This window comes from Leuresthes tenuis, unplaced genomic scaffold, assembly GCF_036924035.1.
Source record: "Leuresthes tenuis unplaced genomic scaffold, fLeuTen1.0.hap1 SCAF_10, whole genome shotgun sequence".
Lineage (NCBI taxonomy): Eukaryota > Metazoa > Chordata > Actinopteri > Atheriniformes > Atherinopsidae > Leuresthes > Leuresthes tenuis.
The window spans coordinates 15,597,846-15,621,544 of NW_027325364.1; the positions used below are offsets into that span (position 1 = coordinate 15,597,846).

The 23,699-nt window shown below is 40.7% G+C and overlaps 6 protein-coding genes across 15 annotated transcripts in view; 5 read left to right on the forward strand and 1 right to left on the reverse strand.

Moving 5' to 3' along the window:
• plekhg4b (pleckstrin homology domain containing, family G (with RhoGef domain) member 4B) overlaps positions 1-1,240 on the forward strand; it is a 37,068-nt gene extending 35,828 nt beyond the window's left edge. For all 3 annotated transcript variants that reach the window (XM_072394391.1, XM_072394389.1, XM_072394390.1), the window contains one exon: positions 889-1,240. Coding sequence is in view for 1 of the 3 variants with exons in the window: in XM_072394390.1 (XP_072250491.1) it covers positions 889-894 (6 nt within the window). In the remaining 2 variants the exon portion in view is untranslated. The remainder of the gene's footprint in view (positions 1-888) is intronic.
• Positions 1,050-6,289, reverse strand: LOC140316529 (uncharacterized). Its single transcript, XM_072394393.1, has 6 exons — positions 6,157-6,289; positions 5,309-5,496; positions 2,349-2,468; positions 2,205-2,261; positions 2,007-2,114; positions 1,050-1,887 (listed from the first exon to the last, which is right to left on the reverse strand). The coding sequence occupies exons 2-6, from the start codon at positions 5,480-5,482 to the stop codon at positions 1,789-1,791; spliced, it is 558 nt and encodes a 185-aa protein (XP_072250494.1). The 5' UTR covers positions 5,483-5,496; positions 6,157-6,289; the 3' UTR covers positions 1,050-1,788.
• Positions 6,290-6,635: 346 nt separating this feature from the next.
• LOC140315697 (uncharacterized) lies at positions 6,636-8,585 on the forward strand. The gene is made up of 6 exons (XM_072393290.1): positions 6,636-6,822; positions 6,974-7,063; positions 7,157-7,213; positions 7,529-7,621; positions 7,729-7,845; positions 7,930-8,585. Exons 1-6 carry the CDS (start codon positions 6,661-6,663, stop codon positions 7,957-7,959), a joined length of 549 nt encoding a protein of 182 aa, XP_072249391.1. The 5' UTR covers positions 6,636-6,660; the 3' UTR covers positions 7,960-8,585.
• A 1,115-nt stretch (positions 8,586-9,700) lies between these two features.
• On the forward strand, positions 9,701-19,253 carry ptdss1a (phosphatidylserine synthase 1a). Its single transcript, XM_072394394.1, has 13 exons — positions 9,701-10,059; positions 10,600-10,691; positions 11,303-11,347; positions 11,426-11,550; positions 11,671-11,829; positions 12,044-12,195; positions 13,878-14,019; positions 15,881-15,993; positions 16,105-16,170; positions 16,582-16,681; positions 16,891-16,959; positions 17,481-17,547; positions 17,729-19,253. The coding sequence occupies exons 1-13, from the start codon at positions 9,878-9,880 to the stop codon at positions 17,821-17,823; spliced, it is 1,407 nt and encodes a 468-aa protein (XP_072250495.1). The 5' UTR covers positions 9,701-9,877; the 3' UTR covers positions 17,824-19,253.
• A 211-nt stretch (positions 19,254-19,464) lies between these two features.
• LOC140315698 (E3 ubiquitin-protein ligase NHLRC1-like) lies at positions 19,465-22,311 on the forward strand. Its single transcript, XM_072393291.1, has 2 exons — positions 19,465-19,543; positions 19,942-22,311. Exon 2 carries the CDS (start codon positions 20,016-20,018, stop codon positions 21,228-21,230), a length of 1,215 nt encoding a protein of 404 aa, XP_072249392.1. The 5' UTR covers positions 19,465-19,543; positions 19,942-20,015; the 3' UTR covers positions 21,231-22,311.
• A 308-nt stretch (positions 22,312-22,619) lies between these two features.
• The window catches only part of kif13a (kinesin family member 13A), a 36,501-nt gene continuing 35,421 nt past the window's right edge, over positions 22,620-23,699 (forward strand). For all 8 annotated transcript variants that reach the window (XM_072394395.1, XM_072394396.1, XM_072394400.1 and 5 more), the window contains exons 1-2: positions 22,620-22,997; positions 23,221-23,311. In XM_072394395.1, the coding sequence (XP_072250496.1) occupies positions 22,943-22,997; positions 23,221-23,311 (146 nt within the window). In that variant the 5' untranslated portion in view covers positions 22,620-22,942. The remainder of the gene's footprint in view (positions 22,998-23,220; positions 23,312-23,699) is intronic.

Below are 23,699 nucleotides of genomic sequence, written 5' to 3' on the forward strand. Positions count from 1 at the left end.
TCTGACTAGTGATTTGTCTTGTAAACGTTTGATGTTTTCCTCTTGCTTTCCTCATCCTCTACTTTTCCTCTGTGCATCTGTGACATGAGGGTGAAATGCAGGCTGCAAAAACACGACATGTTGTGCATGTTTGAACACATGCATGCTGTGTTAAAACCTTTGTTTTAAGGCTTTGGAATGCATTTATGGTTGAAATAATTACCATAAAATTTGCCTGGATTTTGTTGATTTGTTTAAATCATCATTGTTACTTTTTATTGCATGTTATCTGGGAAAAAAGTCATATAGAAATGAACGGGACAATACATGTTTTTTCTGTGTTTTCCAGGCATTTGGGATAAACAAGAACATTAGGGTTGCTTGGTGTTGTAAATGGTTATAAATCATTCAGTTGTCATGGTTTCCTTCCTAATGACTGCATGCTTTAAAAACAATTTGATATATTTTTGAAAAGGTTTTGACAGATATTGCAAATTATTTTAATCTTAGAATATTTTAATATATATAATATATTTTAACATCATCTAAAAAGTTTTTGAGTAATTTCTCATAATGAATACTCAGTTTAAAGTTATGTGAATGTCACGGGCCCTTTAAATTGAATAAATTGTGAGTGCATGTTTTGGCCGTGGCTCTCATACTTACCATAATGTCAAATATTAACTACATGTTGCTCTCGTCTTTCATCTTATATGAAACAGCATGGGCATTGGCTTTAAAATAATCTGATGTTAGTTGTTGTTTAAGTTCTAAAACGGCTTTTAAAAAGCGCACTTTCTTGCTTGGTATTCCTAATGATGCATGCTACAATTTCTATTGCATAATATGTAGAACTGTATCTTTAGCTAGAGTATATTTTCATGGGTTTTTTTCTGTCTTTTTTTGCAGCTGTGACATCCTCGAGCAGCAATGTGTATTTCACAAAAAGGATGGAAAAAAATGGAGTCGAATATTGGAGCGCAAAGACTTTTTTTTTGGCTGAAATGCAGCCGACAAATGGCATTTCATGATGATACTGTAAACTGAAAACTGACTCATGATACACACTGTCATGATGGTACGTCAGAGGTCTGTACATTTGTTTTAATGAACTAGACATGTGTTTATATTGTAGATGTATTTTACAAAACAGAGAGCATAGCAGAGCCGTTCGAGACAGTGTTGTACTGTCATATTTCTTTTTGTCACCAGTCCTGACTTTGGACAAATTTGTACAGATGAATAAAATGTTTCAAACACATTGTTGTGTTCCTTTCTCTACCACGGTTAGGTTTGGCGTTATATTTGGTGTCTAACTCAGGTAATGACTGACAAATTACTTTCCAAACTTTGTACAATTCGGTGATGCTTCCTGTCTTACAAACTCAAAGTGTGAATGCAGCTAAAAGCAAGTAGGAGATATTTCCACCGATAAAAAGGTGTGACTGTAAAACCACAAGCAGAGGCTCTTGCAAATAGATACTGCTGCACAACGTTACCTACCACTACCGTTATACAAAGGGAAGTATGAAGTGTGGTTTTGCATTCACATGAGAAACCCTGACATGTGCTTACCACAACTCATGTGTCTGCAGTCCGAGCCAAACATCACACCCACAACCCAGCAGGGCTTTTTGTTTTTATCTTTAGGCTGCAGAGATGAAGCAGAAAGCCACACTTCATGTACAAAAAGAACAAAACCTTTTCATTGCTCAACTTTTTTTAACCATACAGTTCCATAGTCTTCTGCATATAGATAGGCTGTGGTCTTCATTGAAAGGTTCTGATGAACAGCTTGCAGCTACTTGATCATGGTGATTTGTCACGCTTCTCTTTAATGAACCAGAAGCAGAGGACTGCAGACAGGAAAGCCTCGAGCCCCAAGACACACAGCTCCAACACCTCCATCTGTCAGAAACAAAAAGGTCCTTCGTTATACCTAGTTTTTCCAGTTGGAAATGTATTTGTACGCCCCTTCTTTGAATCAGTCGTTCATATTTTTGGACTTATTCTTAACTTGATCTTACTCTCAAGTACTCATCGTTTTCTGGAGCCCATTGACTCAGGTCAACACTTATCAGACAAGCTGCAACAACTGCGACAACAATGCAGCCACAGTTAACTCCGAGGGACACCTGTGACAAAAACCAAACTGTAATCTCTCAAATAATTAGCCGAATCTGTAATTGCAGAATTTTATAGAACTTCAACTGAGATTCACTCACAGTGACTAATGCTGGATATTTGAACAACAGATTGGAAACAAGTCCAGCAATTATGAACTGTAAAGGAGGAGAATACAGTTAGAGGATCTTTTACTCAGAGTATATTTTCTTTTTTCTATGATTTATCTCTAAGACAAGTCTTACGAGTGTTCCACTTAGTTGTGAGACTCTGAACAAAGTGAAGAGGGATTTATGCATCTCCTGGGTTACAGCAAAAAGGATCCCCACGCCAACGCTGAGGAGGCCGCTCACCATCTGCAGAGACTGACGGAGGAAGAAAAAAATTAATGTCTCTTACTTCTGTTATTATTATTACAATTTACAGTCTAATCTTCATTTAAATGAAAATAATGAGAAAATGTTTACATTTGCCCACTGCTCAGTCCCAAAAGCTTCCGTTTGTGTTTAAAAAAAACAGACTGGGAGGAAAATACGTTTTTTAAACTCTTCAACGTATGCATTTTATTGTAACTACAGAGGGATTCGTTAGAGGCGAGAACAGATCGTTACAGCACTAAAGAATAGCATCATGGCACGTTAGAAAGGACTAAGCCTGGGCTGCTACAGAGTCTACAATATGAAAAATACTCAGCCAATATGTTGCTGCCCTAAAATATATAATGATTGATACAACTGAGATGAATATGTTAGTAATATTGGCAGGACTGGGCAATACAACCCAAAAATTATACTCAGTAAAATTGTACACACATAACATATTTCTTGATACCCTTGATTTTTCAATCATTTGTTAGGATATCTTTTTGTTTACCCACTCTCTGTAGTGGCGATTTAAATTCTAATATCACTGTAAACCCTATTTGATATGTGATGTCTGCTTAATTGAAGGAACAACAGAGAAATGACAGATGTAGGCTAGTCATTTCAATAAAGACAAATGATAACGAAAAGATATTTTACTTTTTTAAACAGCAGTTGTGAATATTTAAACATAAGACTTTTTAAGTTTAAATATACTCTTTTGCACGCTTCAGATGCCTTTAAAGTAAAAGTACCACAAACTTAAATGCACCGGGGGCTTTTTGCAAGGAGCTGAAAGATTATTTCAGCCCTGGTGTTTTGTAATGAACAGTGATTGATGACACAATGGTTGTCAGTTAATACAGCAATACATGCAGTATTGTTAATGACAGAAAAAGGGCCTCCTGTCTGTCTTCTCCTGTTAAATTCACCTATCTGATTTGATTTTGCCCATGCGTGTATCGCTAGCGATGGCTGGGTGGGCCTCACTACTGCTTATCTCCTTGACACCGTTGTGCATGTAATTGTGCTGTATTTGTGCAAAATGAGGCCTCCATCTTATTGTGAGGTCCTACCCTACACACTGTGGGTGTTCTGCTTTAGGCGGGGGAGGGAGGTCAAGTTTAGCCCCGGGGAGGAGGGACGGAAAGACCCCCCCAGAACAACCCTTGTTCCTAGTTAAAGATCCTGTCATTTAAACGCAGCTTTTTGGCGTACAAAACAATTCCGATTTTAGAATTTACGAGTTCTAAACGCACCATGAAGTTTGTTGTTTTCAATTGGGTCTCATTTGAAGGCTCGTGACACTTATTGAAAAAAAAGTTCTTCTTCATTCAGTCTGTGAATATCTTTGAAGTACAAAGTTGTTATTTGTCAGTAACTAATTTGTTAGTCTTCTTAAAATAGAAATAAAAATAAAAAATCAAGCTCTGAATGTTTTGATTATTATTATTATTATTATTAGTAGTAGTAGTAGTATTAATTACTTTCGTTGTTATTTCATAATTCTACATTATTTGGAGAATGAAGGTCATAATAGTCCGTGAGTCAAGTTCAACTGATCTTTGTATGTCCACACCATGTAATGTTTTCCATTTCTCTAATTTGTTGGTCAATACCAAGTATGTGAGCTAATTTTCTGGTTTTGGAAAAGATATTTTTCCATCAAGAGGTGTTGTGGACATGTCCCCAAAAATACCCATTTTTTGTGACAGCTATGAGCAGATTGACCAGCAGAGGCATTCCACTTAATGGAGTTATATTCTCATTATTATTGTGTGTCCAAGAAGAAACGTTTTTTTTACAGAAATATAAAATAATGAAAAGATGACTTCTTACTAATTTGATTTCATTTTGATGTACAACCCCATTTCCTAAAAAGTTGGAAAAAAATAGCCTCTTTTGAATTTGTGTGACATATTCAACGTACTTAACAATGGAAATTACACGTAAAAAAAATAAAAGGTGTACGCATGTAAAACTTGAGGGCAGAATTCATGGTTGCAACATGAATTACAATTAAAATCATCAAGGTTTAGGTAAGTGTTTGTGTAAGTATTTGCACACCTTTTTGTGTCTATTTTTATTTTTTTGGTAAAAAAAACATAGTTCCTCTATTCTAATTTTACACAACAGAACTGCAAACTGCAATAACGTGGGAAAGCACAGTGAAACGGTCTATTTTAAAAAAGGCTTCTCCATCAGTCATCACAAGCAGAGTATCATACTACACACTACAACGTAATCTGCCGTCTGAGTTTTACCCATTCATTCTTTTTCCCGAATGACTTTGTCCAATTCAGGGTCGAAGAGGGGCAGGAGAATATCCCAGCTGCCATTGCAGCAGGATGCAGAGTGCACCCTGGATCACCAGATCACAAGTTCATCGCAGAGACAAACAGCCATGCCCGCTCACACTCACACCTTGGGCCAATTTAAAATGGAGTACCCACGTGTGCTCTGGGAGAACATGCAAACTGCCCTAGAAGAGGTTCAAACCAAGGAGTCTCCTTTCTTTGGGGCAACACCGCTAACTCCTACGCCACCATGTAGCCCTGCTAAATTGGTGAATTTACAACGTTCAATTTAAATTGGACAGTTTTTTTAAGTAGTTCACATTTTACTTGGAGGGTTGACACAACTCTGATTCTTCAGAGCTCTAACCCATCAATAATGGGGGGTTTCTCATATATGAAGTCCCCCAGAAATGATCCTACACCTTCAAGCCCTCCTGGTGAGCAATGCACACCATCAGTTTGTAGATGTGTGTATTACAGGCCCGTTTTTAAATCTTTTTTTCATTGCTATCACTTGTTAATTCTGAGCAGTTTTAGCTCTCTTACCCCCAACACAGCTGGTTGTTTCTGCAGCAGGTTGTGCAGAGGCCCTTTTTCTTCCGGCATCATTGTTGAAGCCTGGTAATACTGGACCTGACGCGGTGGTGGGGGCGCTTCTCTCCGACCAGCCATCGGCAGCTCCTCAGCTCGGATGTCTAGGTCCACATCAGCACAGGCCATGGTGCTTCTCTGATCTGGAGCAAAATTCAAAAAAGATTTCTTCAGTTCTTTTCCCATTTAGCATCAATTTAGCTGCAAGTACTTCAGTGGCCTTAAAAAGTATTAAGACTGACCTGAAATCTGAGTGTAACACAGTTACAGTGCTGTCATAGATTGTGACAATAAAGTTTCTTTGTTTGTTTTTAATGTTCCCGAAACTATGAGTAGATAATTCAGCATTAGTGCACCGGAAGCAGTGGTGCATTATCACAGAATCTCTTTTATCATGATATGGCCTTCTAATGTCGTTACAAGGAACAATTAGTTTTTGCATTTGGAGCAAATACATCATTGAAAAAAATGAAAACCGCAAAGATTTCCATGATGTATTTATCACACTAATAACATGGATTTATATTTGCACATATTCAAATATAAATAACCACTGTGGAATCATAAAATACATTACTTTAACTCTTAAAACTGGACAAGCATGAATGATTTTTTAGCCAATCATTGTGTCTTGGTTTTTTTCCTGACGATGCAAAACGGCTCTACTCCACAAATAGTTGGTGTAATTTCCGTGTTACAGAAACGTACAACGACAGATAAAGCTCAAACTGTGCATTGCAGATGTATTTAACAAAGTTATTTTCATTTTGGTTTAAGTAAAGAGTTTAGGTCAGGATTCTTACCGCGTTTGGCTTGAGTCGTATCTTTTTCACACTGTCTCAAAAAAAGAGTCTCAATCTTCAGGCACAATCTCCACTTCCTTCAAACACTGACAGATGAGGTCATCACACATTTGAACTCCCTCAGCCTGCAAGTTATCTCTTCATTAGTCCACAGTGGCTATTTTTCTGTTTTTGCTGCTGTGATATTTTATAATTTAACGTCAGCTCAAGTCTGCAACACTCTGCTTTGTGCTTAGATCAATTAAGATAATCGCAGTTTTACAATCTGGCCAAAGTATTTAGTGTGCAAGGCTTTTGTTGGTGTGGGGGGGTTCAGTGTGTGTGTGCGTAGGGGGTGGGGTGGGCGGGGGGTGGCTGTTGAGATGGGGAGGGGTGAAGTCAGAGAAGTAGGACAAGTGGCAAACCAGGTTATTTCCTTGTAGAACTCAAAGCATATAATTTCAAACCTGAATTGAGCAAAGAAAAGACAAAACAAACTTGCTTGACGACCTTACTCACAGGAAAATGAGGAAGACTTTTGTGTGTGATGATTCAATGATCATCACCATCCCCATCAAGAGTCTCAAGAATGTTCGGGAAGGTCAGTTGATGCCAGAAAACTTCCACTGTGTCTTCAAAGATCATTTCAAGGTCCTTGCCATTAAGGGGAAGCCTAAACCTGTCGGAGTAAGTTTAACCGTCTCGTTTGGCAAACAGTCTCACGCACGGCATATATTTTTGTCTTCAGTGTACACACACAAAAGGCAACATGGTTACACAGAATAATCTGTATAATGTGTATTTTCTGTTCATTATAAATTTGCCTCTTATTCATTAGGCAGCCCAGGCCACCGTTGGTTTGTTTCTTTTTGCTCTAGGTCTGATTTGTAAGGAGGTTTACCTATTCTACACTGTACCAAGTTTTCTGGTAAATATGATTCCAAAAATAGCAAAAAAAAAATGTAAGTCGAGCTAGGATATTCTGTACAGTAATTCATCTGGTTTATTATCACCTCCCTAGTTTGTGATCTCTGGTATGGTGTCCTATGCTGCAGGGAACTATCCAAACATGCATGTGGTAAGTGATGTAATTTCACATTAAGATTTTGCTTTAAATGAAAAACCCCATTAAAAGGCAAAAAAGTCACTCTAACATCAAAGAAAACAGCTGTTCCTTCCATCACAAATTGACTTTAAAATGACGACACTTGCTTATCATTGTATTGTGCCAGATAAATGTTTTTATCACAGTTTTTGGTATCTTTGAACAGTACTAACAGATAACAATGTCGCACAGATCAGGGCGTGGTTGCCCCAATAATACAACAATCTGCGTGTTGTTTCCAAAATTGGCTCTTTGTGCATGTATTTTAACATATTTTTCACTTTCCAGGCCAAGCTGTCGTTCTCTCTGAACATAATCAGTTTCTTTTGGTCACTTGCCGCATTTTCTCTTTGCATAATCTCATTCCATGGCCATAGCAAGGTATATTTTAAAATCATTACTTTCAACTGAGTCAAAATTTGTTTTGCAGTACAAAACATTTTTTTGTGTATTTTAGTGTTTGTTTTTAACCCTCATTTGTTTTATAGTTGATTGGTGGACTCCAAGGACTGATAATGAGTCTGCTGACTGTTGAAAGTGTCATTGGGTTGTTCTTGATGTACTGGTTGAGTAAAGTTGTATGCAGGCAACATTACAACACTTTGGTATGTCATTTTCTTTCTACACACTACAGGTACGCATAAGTAAAATGAGAAAACAACAACAATCTTGATTCTTTTGTCCTGCAGCCCACCATACTGCTGAAAGAGGAAGACTGAGGCAAGCCAGTGAACAACCCAATGTGTGTTGTACTTCAGCCTGCTTTTGTCACGCACTCCTGAACGTGCAACAGACGAAGAATGCAAAGCTCGTCATGGAAAACATGCAAATATAAATAGCTGCTGAAAAAAGACGTATCAGTTAGTGTTTGTACAGTTACCTGTTTATAACTAATTCTTTGTATTACATCATACAGTTAGGCAGCTCATGTGAATAATAAACTACAATAAAACAAATGTTGCCGCTGTTTCTGCAATAGCTTTGTAGTTTCTCGAGCCTTAAAATTTCTATCATATTTGCTTATTTCTTACATAATGCAGATAGAGGCGTAGTGATGCTTTACTCTGGAGCTGCATTTTTTTTCTACTGGCCTAGATGAAAGAACGCAGACCAGGATTTCGCAACTACATCTGCTGTGCAATTAATGTTGTTAAAACTGCTAAACCTGAACTACTCATTGGATTTCACATCGTTGCATTCTTTTTAACATCTTTATGCATTACCTTGAACCGAACCGCTCCTGCTTTATTGGTTTTGTTTAAAAGACTTAAGTCTTTGCTTGATGTTATTGTGCTCGTGAATCAAACTGTATGTTTTCAGTCATGTTTTCAACGTATGAATAAAAGTTGCTGTGTAGTTTGCCCTCTTATTGAGTTAAAACAATACTTCTAGCTACAACCACTTACAACTACTTTGAAATGATAGTCGCCTTACAAAGTTCACAAAGCATTTCACATTTATGCTTATTTGTTGCAAATACAATGTAATTTGATGCAGAAATGTATTTCTCTTTCTCACATCAAACATCAATTTTCTATTTGGCCATCGTTTGCACATATTACACGTCTCAAATTAAAATTGAACAACAATAACAATTATATGTATAAAAAAAGTTATCAAACTGAACATTTTATACATATTGCCATATGATTTTTCAAAAATGCATTTGTATTTTTTAATGCACATCGGAGTCAACAGAAAAAGCACATTTTAAGTAATTAAGTTTAAGAGTTTCTTAAATACCAGCTTTGTTAAGTTTTTGTTTGATTACAGAAGGAGGAAGTACTTTTTTGTCTTTGTTCATTTGCAATAAATTACTTGTTTTATTATTATTATTAGATACTTGTTCAGGTACATATGAAAACAATAGTTGGAGAACATTGTGTGTCCATCAAACCTTTCGAAAAGTTTTACCATGTGTTGTGCTTCGAAAGAAAAAAAGATTTCCATCTTTCCAATTTATCTGAAACCACTTGATATGAGATTAAAACCGTGAAGCCACGTGTGTGGCTTTGAGTGACCACAAGAGGGAGACAAATACCACAAACAAACTAAATTCACAATTCAGTACAAAATACTGTAGATTCAAGAAATCCTATTCATTTGACACCGAAAAGCGTTATATTATGCTCAGTTTTCTAAAGCACGTATTGGTGAGACGATCTACGTTACGAGATATTCTAGATCATTTTTAAATCGTATAACTGTTGTTATTTTAATTATATTAAACTTATTTACATTCAGAGTCAATGAGTACTTAAGTTTGTATGTATTGTTTTAAATGTTTACAACAAATGTACAACACTATGAGTTGCCTTGTTGTAGAATCGTCATGGTTTAAAGTCCCATACTGGAGGACTCGTGATGATTAAGGAGGGTTATAGAATGAACTCTTCCGCTTTGTGACCCTCCCAACAAACATTAACCAATTAAAATTAAAAGTGATCTAAGCCCCACTTATTTCCTCTTTCAGCTCTCCGATTTTTGACTGTTCGTTGCCAGTAAACTATGAAACGAAATATATTCATTTGAGCTGTTTCTCGTCTGTTTTGGTGTCTGTTGCTGTAAGAGGTTGGATCACTTTCCCATGCCTCTGCTTTGAGAGGCTGCTGCTGCTGCTGTTGCCTGCGTCCGGCTATGGCGTCTGTGTATAGCGGATCTCACACATTGAGCAAGGATGATGTGAATTACAGGATGCATTTCCGAATGATAAACGAGCAGCAGGTTGAAGATATCACCATAGAGTTTTTCTACAAGCCGCACACAATAACGCTGCTGACATGCACGGTGCTCAGTTTGATGTATTTCGCTTTTGCAAGGTGAGTCATCCACTGCTAGTGTTAGCTAGCCACAAGAGTTAGCTTAGCCAGGCTAACGGGAACAGTGATGCTCTCACAGGTACACCGAGAAGGTTAGCTTAATAGGTTTACCACCACTTATTGGATTTTCTCACTTTAAGTAACTGGGATAGCCATCTCAAGCTCTGCTATTATTAAGCGTTAGCCTAAGCTAACAAAAACAAGTGTTAGTTATATAACGTTAATCCAGTGGTGGACACAGTTTCCTGTGTTGACATTAGCTACAACATTAGCTACAACATTGTAACTAATACGGAAGAGACTCATAACGTGACATTTTAAAGTGATTCACTGCTTTACAAAATCTCACTCAGCCGACTGCCTGCACCGTGTTAACATTTTGTTCCTTCAAATGTGAAGTTATGCGGGGCTCACTGGCATCTTTGCAGCTGTTTACAGCAGACTGGGCTGTTGAACATCCCTTAGCCGCATTGGCTGTTTTCTGGTAATTGTTATTTATTTATTTATTTATTTATTTATTTATTTTCTCCTGTCCTGCAGAGATGACGGAAATCCTGACAGTAATCTCTGGGTGGGGCTCATTCTGGTCATCTCCTTCTTCCTTGTCATCAGTGTTTTGGCGTTTCCAAATGGTAAGGGCAAAGCAAAGGACTTGGGCTTTTATTTTATTTTTATTGGACTTAGATGACGTTTAATGGTGTTTTAACACACTGACTAAATCACTATGAAACCATTACATACGTCCCACATGCCTTTCTGCTTGATTACTCCTAGAAAATGAGAATTGTGTCTCTGTCAGTTGTGTTTGAATGGGCTTTGATCATGGTCACCCTGAAGGTGCTTCACAAACAGTCCTGTTTTAGATCAGCGACTAACGAGGACTGGTTGTTTAGAGCTGAGAGGGACTAAAATAAGTACTTGAATATGAGAGGAATGAATAGGATATAGACAGTGGAAGGGAAATTCGAAACCAGGCATGAACGACCGCTATCAACATGGTGTCAACGGTGTCATTTTTAGTCACTATTGTTAGTCAGTGATTTTAGTTCCCCTGCAAGGCCATAAAATCACCTCTGCTACCAGCAGACAGGAAGATGGGAAAGAATCTCGTGTCACGGGCTGTGTGTGTGAGGCAGCTCAAAGATTAATATTTAATAGACATTGGCATTATCAGTGAGCTCTGCTGCACCACTTACTGTGGATTATATCTTTGACGTAGCATCCTTATTGGTCTTATTTTTAGGTCCATTCACCAGACCACATCCAGCAATATGGCGGATAGTTTTTGGTGAGTACAAAAAAAAAGAAAGAAAGAATTCTGTTTGGATGTTTTCCCCTGCTAATGTTGAATCCTTCTGCTTCTAAGGCCTGAGTGTGCTCTACTTCCTGTTCCTGGTTTTGGTCATCTTCCTTAACTGGCAGCAGGTGAAGCAGCTCATGTACTGGCTGGATCCGAACCTGCGATATGCCAAGAGAGAGGCGGACATCATGGTGAGTGATGTTGGCAGACGGTTAAGATAAATGTTCTCACTGATTTTCAAGCTCCAGTTGTGCTCAGTGTCAGGGGATTATCAATCATTGTAATGAGGCTCTCTGTGCTGCTGGCTGCAGGAATATGCTGTGAACTGCCATGTCATCACGTGGGAGAGAATCCTGAGCCATTTTGACATTTTTGCATTTAGCCATTTCTGGGGCTGGGGTATGAAGGCCCTCCTCATTCGAAGCTATGGCTTGTGCTGGACCATCAGTATTACCTGGGAGCTTACTGAGGTAGACACACACACACACAGTAGTTAAGGTTGCCATCACATGCTTAACATCCTGCCCACCTGCTTCTCCTGCTGTCTGATCACCAAAGCTGGTGATGGTTTTGGTTTATCAGGTGGAAATGAATGGATTTGAGCCTTTGTCATTACGTTCACATTAAATATCGATTACATTTATTTGCAGTTATGGGGTAAACACTGTTCTTCTGTACCCATAGCTGTTCTTCATGCATCTGTTGCCTAACTTTGCTGAGTGCTGGTGGGACCAAGTGATTCTGGATATTCTGCTGTGTAATGGAGGGGGAATCTGGCTTGGCATGACTGTCTGCCGCTTTTTGGAGATGAGGACGTACCACTGGGCCAGTATTAAGTATGACTTTGAGTTCTGCAACTTAATTACAACTTTGCTTGAAAATGTATCCAGTTTCTCTGTTGTTCCTTAGTTTAAACTCTAACTCAAGAGAGCCACCGAGATCCAAAAGTGGCTGGTGGCATGCTACTCCTGCTGTAGTGGCATATGATGAGTTTGCTCTCTGGATGGCGTACTGCTGCTGTATAATGGCATGTAGTAACATGTGCCGATTGTACAGCGGTGAGTCGATGTCCCCAGAAGGTATTCCGCTTGTATTTAATCACCTCAAACAACTTTTCAGCACCAGAAGCTGCGGGACCGTTTGCTCCCTCTTGGCTTGGGATCAGATTGTCATTAGTAATGCTTGATCTATAGCCCACAGCTGATGCCAATGAACAAACTTTATTGTAATAACATCCGCTTAAGTATTTTCAACTTATCTTATTACAATTTAATACAGTATTACGGTAAAGTATAGCTACAAGAGTATAAAAAATGAGCTGAAAGTCATGACGCAGCTTTAAATATAAATTTATCATACTGCTTATCTTGAAATTATGCCGTTTTCATTCTGATGACAATGGACAACAAGTGTCAGGCGCCACCTGCCAGTGGGACATTTTTTTAGGCCGGTCGAACGTAAGCGGTCTGCCATGAAAGAGCAGACGCATACCGCTAAAGGGTCGCCGCATGCCAATGAACCAAACGTGGCGTGCCATCTGCCACTTTTCAATCTCGGTGCTACTGTCGCTCTAACACACCCAGCTGTGTGAAAAGGGAGTCTCGTTTATGAATTTAGTCCTCATTTAGTAACCGTACAGGAAAATTGCCAGCGGCCTCAATTTAAATGCAGACAAACGAACCTTTTAAACCATCATCGTGACTGTAGGTGTCAAGGACACAGGACACAGATGCAGGGTCGAGTTCAAAGTCAAGAATGTTTATTTATACACAGCAGGTTTAGGATCTCCAAGCAGAGCAAACAAAGGGGCTGTGAAAGTCCTGAGCACTCTCCTCAATAACTATGGTTGAGGCGAGTGCAGCTATGAAAGTTATCACAGACAAAAACTCTCTCCGCTTTAGGAGGGAAAACAAAACAGGCTATGAAAAGATAACTGTGGAACAAGACAGCGTGAGGCTCATGATCGGAGGCAACACACTGGCACGAGACAAGGGAGACGCAGACTATTTGAGCACAAGACGAGCCATGGGGAACAGGTGGAAACACTTTGGGAATCAGGGAGGACAATCAGACAATTGACAGAGGAGGAAGGGCAAGGTACCAGAAAAGAAAGGGAAGTTAATATTTCAAAATAATACAGGAAATGACGAGACAAGACATGAAAGCATAAATCGTGACAGTAGGAGTTATTTTTTTTTACCTGCTTTAACGTAGTTCAACAAGATTTTTCTCGTTGGCCGAATAAAACACTGTTTTATCATATTGCTTTTTAAAACATTTGATTTGATCAGTTGGGATCAAATCTTTCCCTCTGTAGCGAAGTATTACAGGTGCCACGGGATGCTAAGATCATTTCTACTGGAAAACAAACCCCACATATTCATCAAGGAGGGTTGCACTTGAATGTATTATGCGGTGGCACTGATTTCATCTGGCTTTTTGTGACTACACTACCATAATGCTTACTGTAGAAGTATCTGGAGGTTTTTGTAATCCCTCCTCTGTGCTTCCCAACTAGGGACATTCACACCACCACGGGGAAGATCAAACGAGCTGTGCTGCAGTTCACGCCTGCGAGCTGGACCTACGTGCGCTGGCTTGACCCAAAGTCCTCCCTGCAGAGAGTGACGGGCGTCTATCTGTTCATGATCATTTGGCAGGTGGGTCAATGTGAAATCCTCTTTCGCCATCTCGCCGTGACTAAGCGCTGACTAGTCGGCGATCATCTGGGGCCATTTGTGCGCTAAGTCTCGGCTAATCTAATAGGCTTCTCCTGTGCTGAAATCTAAAGCCACACGGATCCATATAATGCACAGGTGTTCTGCTGTCTGCATATTACCAGCTAATCCCTTCTGAGCGAGACTGGCTGGATTACTCGGGAGCAATTTGTGGTCGAGTTCAGCCACACAAGATCCTTGCCGAACAAGTCAGCGTCTTTTCAGCAGGCCCCCTTCTCACTGCCCTCCACTATGGCCGGGCGGGACTCCCGAGCATGTTTGTCTGAGTCTGACCTGCACTGCAAGAGCATCTTGATTGAAGTGTTGGATTTTTATAAATAGTTAGTCTTTTTTAACATTCAGTAACAGTTTAATCATTAGAACCACTCCAAAAGTAAAAGATTTATTTCAGGGGAAATAGCGTAAAAAGTCAGTTTGCCTGTAATAAATCCCGTGAGAAAGTCGCTGTCAGTCATCCTGATTGACAACACACGTGGAAGGTTACATTTCCTTGAAGTATACCAGTTTTTGTGCCCACAGTTTCACTAGCATGGCTTCCCAAGCCCTCGTTAAATGTCGTTTGCAACACCGGCGCACGTCCTGCAACGACTTGAGTGAGTCCGCTGTAAGGGAGATGGTGCGTGGTGGAAAAATGGCTCGCGTCATGAGACGATTTAGTTGTTTGATGAAACTGGCAGCGAATGAAAAGTATGCCTGAGCCAAACTGAGAGAAATGTGTCTGGTCAGCTGACAGCATGTCAATAAATTCCAAGTAGTCTTGTTTGATGTTATCAGCCTCTCCTCTCATGTCATTGTGGAGGAATTTTGGTGCACTCCTCTTTAGAATGTTGCTTCATTTCATTGAAGTTTGTGGGCATTTGTTCACGAGCAGCTCTCTTAAGGTTCCAGTCACGGCATTTCAATCAGGTTGAGGTCTGGACTTCGGCTGGCTCGATACAACACTTTTTATTCTTAGCTTTATCAGTCATTCTGTCGTAGGTTGTTGGTTTGCTTGGGATCGTTGCCCTGGTGCTTGACCCAAGTTTCGGAGGTCAGACCGATGGCCTCACATTTGAGAGAGACTGTTTCCTACAACCGTTCCAAACAAGCCATACTTCATCTTCTTCTAATTGTACTGTCGTGAACTTTAACGCTTAACATGCTAGCTGGGGCCTGTAGAGTCTTCTGGGTGTGACCTTGGCATGAACTTGCTGGGACGTCCACTCCTGGAAAGTTTGACAGCTGTCTTGAATGTTTTCCACTTGAATAATCTTTCTCACTGTAGAATGATGGACTCAAAATAGTCTGACGATGCCCTTATAACCTCTTCCCAGCTTTATGGGCGGCAACAATTGCTTCTCTAAGATCATTGCTGATGTTTCTCCTCCTTTGTGTGAATCCACACCTGAATGTTCCAGACCAACAAACCGTCACAGAGAAGTGCCTTCTGGAAAAGTCTGCCTTAATTCACAAAATGCGTCGAAAACCCATCGATCTCCTTTTGTCATGTATCCCTCTGGGGAGGATAGTGGCTCTAAATGTCCTCATTCATACAAAATCTGTCTAGTATCAGCGACTCGGGCTCTTTCTGCCATGATGCTCTATCACAGACGAGTCTCTGCTGTTTAAATGAAGCAGGTGGCCCAGTCTCACCTGATTTTTATTCATTCTCTTCTCATCCGCCTGAAACGCCAGAATTTCCACTGCATAACAGGGGTTATACTTTGAGTGCACTTTAACGCATTTTGAGATGATAAACTTTTTTTTATATGTCTGTTGTTGTTGTTTTGTTTTTTTTACACAGCTAACAGAATTGAACACATTCTTCCTCAAACACATTTTCATCTTTCCTGCAAGTCACGCTCTCAGCTGGTGTCGAATCCTGTTCATTGGTATCATCACGGCTCCAACAGTAAGGTACACTGATATATGCTTCTTTTTTTTTTCTGGTTTGAACACTTTTGGGTTTTGGGCTGAGAAACTGGACTCAGACTGCTGGTGAACCGTGCTTTTTTTCCTCTACTTCAGGCAGTATTACGCGTACCTGACAGACACGCAGTGCAAGAGAGTTGGGACACAGTGTTGGGTCTTTGGGTAAGTAAAAACTCAGTAGACACCTGATAAGAGTCTCTTGTTGCAAATGAAATTCTCCTTGGAAATTTCCCTAATGAAGAATTCTGCTATCCTTAAAAGTCAGTTTTCACTGAACCTCTACATTCAAATGAATAAACCTGAGTGTGGCGTCTCTGACAGCCAGAGGCAGTGATGGCAGATTAAAGAAGTGATGTTAACTGTGATGAATGTTAACTGATCCACAGTGTCGGAGGGGGGGTGTAGGGTGTCCACGCATTTCACTTTCTCCAGTAATGCTAACTGGTCAGCTTACCTGTGTCACAAATGTGTCAACAATGAGCCCAGTGCTGTTCTCAGCTCCAGGGAAATTTGTTTAAAATCGAATGCTTATTGTATTTTTATCCCCCTTCTCTCCCTCTTTCTCTTTTTCAGAGCGATAGCCTTTCTGGAGGCCTTGGCATGTATTAAGTTTGGACAGGACTTGTTCTCAAAAACACAAATCCTTTATGTGATCCTCTGGCTGTTGTGTTTGGTAAGGTCAAGATTGCAGGCTTTTGCTGTGTCAAAATGAATAACAACAAGTTGGTCGGGAAGGGAGTCGCTCTCTAAACCGTGCAAAGTCTTGTTTCTTAACCACTAACAGACCGCAGTTCTCCACATCAGAGACGTTTCATGCTGCAAGTCATTTCTTATTGATTGCCCATGAATCATTTGACAGCTTTACGGTTGATCTGTTTTCAGGCCTTCATCACATTTCTTTGTCTATACGGAATGGTTTGGTGTGCGGAGACATATGGTCCGAGGGGAAAGGTATGTTACCTGCTTTAGCTTTCAGGAATGTTCTTCTGTCTAAGCACTGCAGACCAGGGGTAACACAGGTATTTTTCCCATTGCATTGTACGGTTCGGGTCAACTCAGCAGGGTTCTTCCATGCTTTGTTTTCCAATGCTGACAGTAAGAGCCACCCACTAACCAGCCAATTCTTTAGGGGGAAAAAAAACGATATATCTTTGAATTCCTAATATTTGTTTAGGAATATGACATTGAGATCATATGAGATTCTGTTGAAGCACAACAGAAGATAAAAAATTACTTTCTAAGCCAACAACCTGACCCGTGCTGTGTGCCCTGTCTTCTGTGGACCTGTTAACCAAACCGTGACATGCGTTCCACGTGGAAACAGCAGACTTATTGTAGTCAGTGAATATTAGCGTTGGAGTTGTTTCCCTTAAAGGATTCTTTTCAGTCAGTGTACTATGAAAGCTGTTCATGTGATCTATGTTACGGACTGTTAAAGGCATGTGTATCATGTGTCTTCACCCCTCTCACAGAGCCTCTCAGAATGCGAGGACAGTAATTACGGAGAGTCTCCTGACCATGTGTCAGAAGGATTTCAAGGTACGGTGACCTTCCTGTCATTTATTCCACCACAGGACTGCCTCATAAAAAGCACCCATCTGCCTTTATCTTGTAAAGGGCTGACATCTAGTGTTTGGAGTTGTGTCTTACGCTTACTGTAAATATGTACGGTGCAGTGATGTTTTTTTTTATATTAACTTGTTTGGGCTTCGTGTTTCAGGTGAGATAGAAATGGATGGGGATAGCCCTACAACCAGGCGGCGAGGGAGGGGCTTAGGGAAGGCAACGTCCATCAACGGCCTCGACAGCCAATAGGAGCTGGAGCCAGAGGCTGCAGCGTGTGACTCCTCAAATCACTCTGAAGAGCCAAGTGTAAAAAAAAAAAAAAAGGGGGCAGAGATACGACCACTTCCTGGTGTAATTGAAATCTACAAAGCCCCCCACCTAGAGCAGATGGAGTGGAGATGGCAGAGAAGACGTGGATGAACAGGGCCATGCAGTGTTAACAGGAGTGCACAGTGGCTCAGGCTACAGAGATGCACAATGAAGTGTGTGTTGTGGTCAAGACGCTCCTAAACCACTAATCACAGGTTTCTTTGTGTGAGAAAGAGAGTGAGAGAAAGGGTGTGAGAGGATGAAAACTGCCTGTTGTAGATGTGACTGCATGCTCATCGTAGCCGATAATTACAGTTATGCTATCATACAGTATCATTGAAAGTTAGTGTATACATAACTGGTTTTCGCCAGTCTTAACTCCTGTATTTTGGTTGAACATATTTCAATGTGAAAAGCCATCATGTTAGATTTATCACTTTAATAGGAGCCTCTATGTTTATAGCACAGAACAGTCGTTCTTTATTTAAATATCTGTAACTGATCTATTTACGTCAGATGTTCACTATGTCCTGTTTTTAACTTGAATGTGGGCAGGAGTTCAATGCAAGACAGCTTTAGCTCAGAGGGATCATTGAATGAGGTTTGTATTTGACCTGTAACGAAGCAAAGCACACGGTTTAAGCACTTTGCAGAATGTTTCCTTGAAAATACTGTACATTTTTGTAATGTTGGAGTATTTTATGAATCATTGTGATATCGAGTGACTTTACTTTCCCTGTCCATCTGTGGCTGCTATCATTTATATTTTTATATTTTACTGTACCGATAAGAGAGAGCAATTATTCAAATTCCTCCGTGTGTCGTCATTTTCCTCCTGTTGGTGTACAGGTGGCTTTCTTTTACTGTTCACATTCTCGTTGTGTATATTGCATTTGCATGACTTTGTCAAATCAAATCAACTAGAAAAATGTTACAACAGTAGTGGAGGAGTCTGAGTGTTGTTGTTTATGTCTTTCAAAGTCATTGTAACATTTTAATTCACCCCTTGTGCCTGTTTGCATGGAATTATTTTTATTCCCAACTTCTCTCAGTTTGTGTTAGGACTAAATTCAAGGTATTTGTGTTTTGATTTTTCTGACTTTGACTGCTTTACTGAAGGTCGATTGTTATTTGCTCTGCCAGTATCATCTCAGCACTGATATATCCCTCGTAATCCTTGACAATCCGGGTGCCGACCTCGGTGGCACCTATGCTACAGTCAGGCATTATAAATGGTACATTGTCTCTGGATTTGGATGTCATTTGCCAAAAAAAACAAAAACAATTCTGCTGAAAATGACTTGTGCTGTTGTTTTTTTTCACTGTGAAATAACGCAACATATTAAAATGTTTTACATTTCCTCTTACAACTGTTTGTGAGTCAGTTCTGTAATTATTGTTTGGCTTCAGAATATTCGGAGAGGAGCAGTTTAAAGTTACAGTCTTTATTACTGTTTGTAGGCTATTGGTATGCTACACAATAGCAAATCTTGAATGATCTTGCTCAACCCCTGAAGGGCGTCCTGCTGCAGCAAAGGCCTGCTGGATTGGCTGACTCAAGCACTGCCCACAGAGGTTCAGATTTCACTCAGTCTGCACACCATGAAACTCAGACTGAAATAGCTGTCTCATGCTGACCTATAACAGGATGCGTCTGAAGGTACAGTTGTTGCTCAATGGAAAATGGCTGCAGTAGCTAGAAATTCAGAACCTGGTGAAAGTAAACACCTCCAACTCTCAGCATTTATTACCAGTCATGTAATTTTGGGGATCCTACTTTTTGAATCCAGTCAAATGTATCTAATGTTTTCCAGCATACCCTCTGTTTTGAGATATTATTGTAATGCTATTAACACAACCTCTACCAAATCATGCGTGAGCTGACTTCCAAAAGAGGGCAGCAGAGAGCCTCGGTTATATTCACGACATCACGTGACGATCTAGGCCTCAAAGCACAGGACCTATCAAAAAACTAGCAGTTCTGTGCTTTCAGATCCCTCTCTTCATCCTCGCCGTCCTTCTCATTTCGATGACCAGCTTTTCTTTTTGGGTTTCCAGACCTTCTTGCTTCCTGCATTAGCTGACTGACTGAACAGTCTCAGTACAAGCTGACAGAGGATCTTTCAGTCATCATGGACAAGGGCCCTGGTCTTCGACATCCTGAGGGCACACTGAGAGAGATCCAGATCAACTTACTGGAGTGTAAAGTCTGCTTCGAGATGTTTAATTTGCAGCAGAGAGAGCGCAGACCACAGAACCTTCCCTGTGGTCATGTACTCTGTCTGGAATGCATCACAGCTTTGTCCCACCCTCTCCTGAGGAAGCTGGAGTGCCCATTCTGTCGACAGCTGTGTAGTGTTGACAGCACCTCCCACTGTCAGGTTCTCAGTGACTTGCAAGAGCTTCTGTTGTCCTCTGCTCCTCCTCGCAGGGGAAAAGGAGGCATTATCTCTGCCACAGGTCTGATCTGCACATCTCTGCACCTCCGCACTGTGTTTGGTGGTTGGGGGAGTCTCATCAACCCGACTGGGATAGCAGTTCTGGGGTCTTCTGGGACAGTAGTTGTGGTGCACGATGGAGAGAAGAGGGTAGTGGTGTTCAGCTTACAGGGAAGGAAGCTGCATAGTTTTGGGCAAAGAGGAAAGCCCACTGGGGAAATCGTTTACCCAGTGGATGTGGCAGTCACTCCCACTGGTTACGTTGTGGTGACGGATGCAGGGGATAAAACCGTGAAGGTTTTCACCTCCAGGGGGAATCACATGTTGACGGTTAAGAGTATCTTCCAGCTGCCCTGGGGTGTGGACACAGACAACTGTGGGCAGATCCTGGTCTCAGATGTCCAAGCTGGCACACTGTCCCGTGTAAAAGTGGACTATAAGCACTGTGTCATTCTGGAGCATCAAACAGCCATCTCAGACCTTCAGTGTCCCAAAGCAGTGGCCTACTGTCAGGTGACTGGGAACACTGCAGTGATGGAGCACCCAACCGACATCACACATCCAGTAGAGAGGCACCAGTACAGAAGACTGAGAGTTTTTACAAAAGACTTCCAGCTCCTTTACCAGACAGACAGTTTCAGTCTGACGCTGCAGTCCACAGTGAGGCTGAACATGTCGGGTGTGGTGTTTGACAGAGATGGAGGTGTGATAGTGACTGACTCTGATCAGGGATTGATTTGTAGTTTAGGGAAGCTCCAGAATGGCCCAGTCTTAACTCCTCTTGTGGGGCACCATCTCATCCGACCTGTTGGGTTAGTCTTACTGAACAACATGCTCATCGCCCTGGATGCCGGCGATCATACAGTTAAAATCTATTCTCAGAAATCTGATACTGGGCTCACGATTTAGCTTACGCAGGTAGAAACCCAAAGTAGAGTGTGCAGTGAGAGAAATTCAATAAAGGGATGGAAAATGTCCAAGTAACATGTTGTTTTAGATGTTTTAGATTGCAGGTGGTAAAATAAATGCATTTTTCAGCTGTGGTAAGCATTCAGTATTTTTAAACTACCGCATTATTCTTTTTATGATGTGCCATTGCAAATCATATGTCACTGTTTCATAATATTACAATTAAATTATTTACTATATATGGCCTAAATCCCTCAAAGATGCTCTTTCAGAAGTGGCCAGAAGTGGAATGGCCACACCTAAATATGATTTTCTTAAATTTGGTCATGTGTGATGTAGTTTTGAGAGGTTTATTTGCCTATTCTATAAATAGAAATACGATGATTTCGATATTTTGACCTTCAAAGACAACAGCTATCCCCAGGTAGCCAAGGGAAGCAGACTGATTTAGACTGTGACAAGGTGCACTTTGCTTTAGCTTCGGTTAACTTTTGGGAAGCCAGCTCTGGGTCAGTAATGGTTTCCAGATTTCCTCCGGTTTTGGGTGTGTAGAACTGGGCCACTTTGGGCTGAGATTTGGTGCATTTCACCAATTTTGACTAAATGGTTAGCAAGAGGTTTTGGTGAGCATCAGGCCTGTTGGAACTGGGCCAGAACATCACGTTGGCTGTCGGATCAAATAAGTTGAGATCTTGCATAACATTCTTAACCTTGCCTGGGTTCAACAAAGTGCTTCTTATCTTAAGTGCGCACTTTCTACTCAGTTATTGACTTGGAGCAGCTGTCTTTCTCACAGGACATTTCGGCAGTTGGAAATGGATCTAACCACTATCTCCCATTTGGAGGACGACTACACTTACGCTGATCCAATAAAGAAATTATTTTGACTTTGTTTTGTTTTTTTCATTTTTACATTTTACATTTTACTGAAAGAGAAATAGTGATGATGAATACAAAAATACTGATTCTATTAAATGTGTAGAGGCACTGAGATAATGTTGTCACTGACTTCTTTTTATCAAATACATGTTTTGGTAGACTGCGGTTTTCTGATATCTGGTCAAGTATTACTGATATATGAGCTCATCTTTTCTGTTTAAGATAAGTCTTTAAAAAAAAGACTTACAATAAAATTATTTAGTATGTGTAATTGTGTGTGTGAAAGAGAGAGGGACTGTCTCCAATAAATGACACGTTTCATAACACAGTTCCACAGAGTTTTTTTGGTGGTGTTTTCCTCTTCGTTTTTACCTAAAGCTGTGTCATAACCGTGCTCATCGTTGCGGCGTGTAAATCTACTTGTCATGCGTCCCCGCGTTCATCTCGCCCGTTGGTTTCTCCTCCCGTTAAGCGGCGCGGCGCGGCGCGGTGCGTAAAGACTTGCCCCCTCTTCGGCACTGCCTCCCCAGTTTGCCAGAGGAGAGCAGTCGTGCTCCCAGTGGAAGATGGCGGTGGGGATGCTGTCTGGGACTGGAGCAGAGAGCTCGATTCGCTCAAGAAGGAAACCCGGATGGATATAAAGGGAAAAAAATGAACTTATTTCCATCAATTCTTCTCGAGGTGTGGACTCTTCTGGAGTGTTTTAACTAGTGTCCGCAGCCCGCACTCCTCTTTTTTTTTCTGGCTGAAATCCGGGCTTCTTGTCGGGGATTTACAGACTATACATTGATAGCTCGGCGCATAGACAGGGTGGGAGTGAAAAGTGGACGAAAATGTCGGATTCAAAGGTAAAAGTTGCAGTGAGAGTTCGGCCCATGAACCGCAGGGGTAAGTGATAACACGACGGATCCCGCTTGCAAACTATTTTCTGTCCTCTCGTGTTTATGCCACATTATAAAGTTTTTGCTTTCTTCGCCATTGCCGCTTTGAGTCCTGAGTTATGAGCCTCAAGTCATGCTTGGGTATAATTTCAAAACGGCCAAAGTGGCTCAGATTTTACTCTTCACACCCCCGCATTCCGCTTTACTTTCCATAAAACTTCTCTTTGCAGAGATTGAACTGAATACAAAATGTGTCGTGGACATGGAGGACAACCAAACCGTTCTGCACCCTCCACCCTCAAATGCAAAGGGAGATAACAGGTAAACAAAGCTGAAATACTGCCAAGAGTTTGCATTTGCAAGTTGCACACCAAATGAGTGTTGGAAACAGGAATATTTTTTGCCATGTTTGCTTGTTTGAGTTCATCACAGCAAAGGTCCTTTCAGAGCAGAGCAGGGCAGAGCCCGGCGGGTGAAATGTCTGTCAGTGAAAGAGCAGAAAAACACAGATTGCACTCTCACTTTAATGAGTATAATCTGGTGTAATACAGCAACAACAGTGTTCATGATTAGCAAATAACTGTATATCCTCCAACACAAATGAGGCATTAAAGTCACACAAAAAAAAAACAAACAAGACCAACCCACACAGGAGCATGACAAGCAATCATGAAGATTAAAGCTAGTTGACAAACTAACGTTTCCTTTA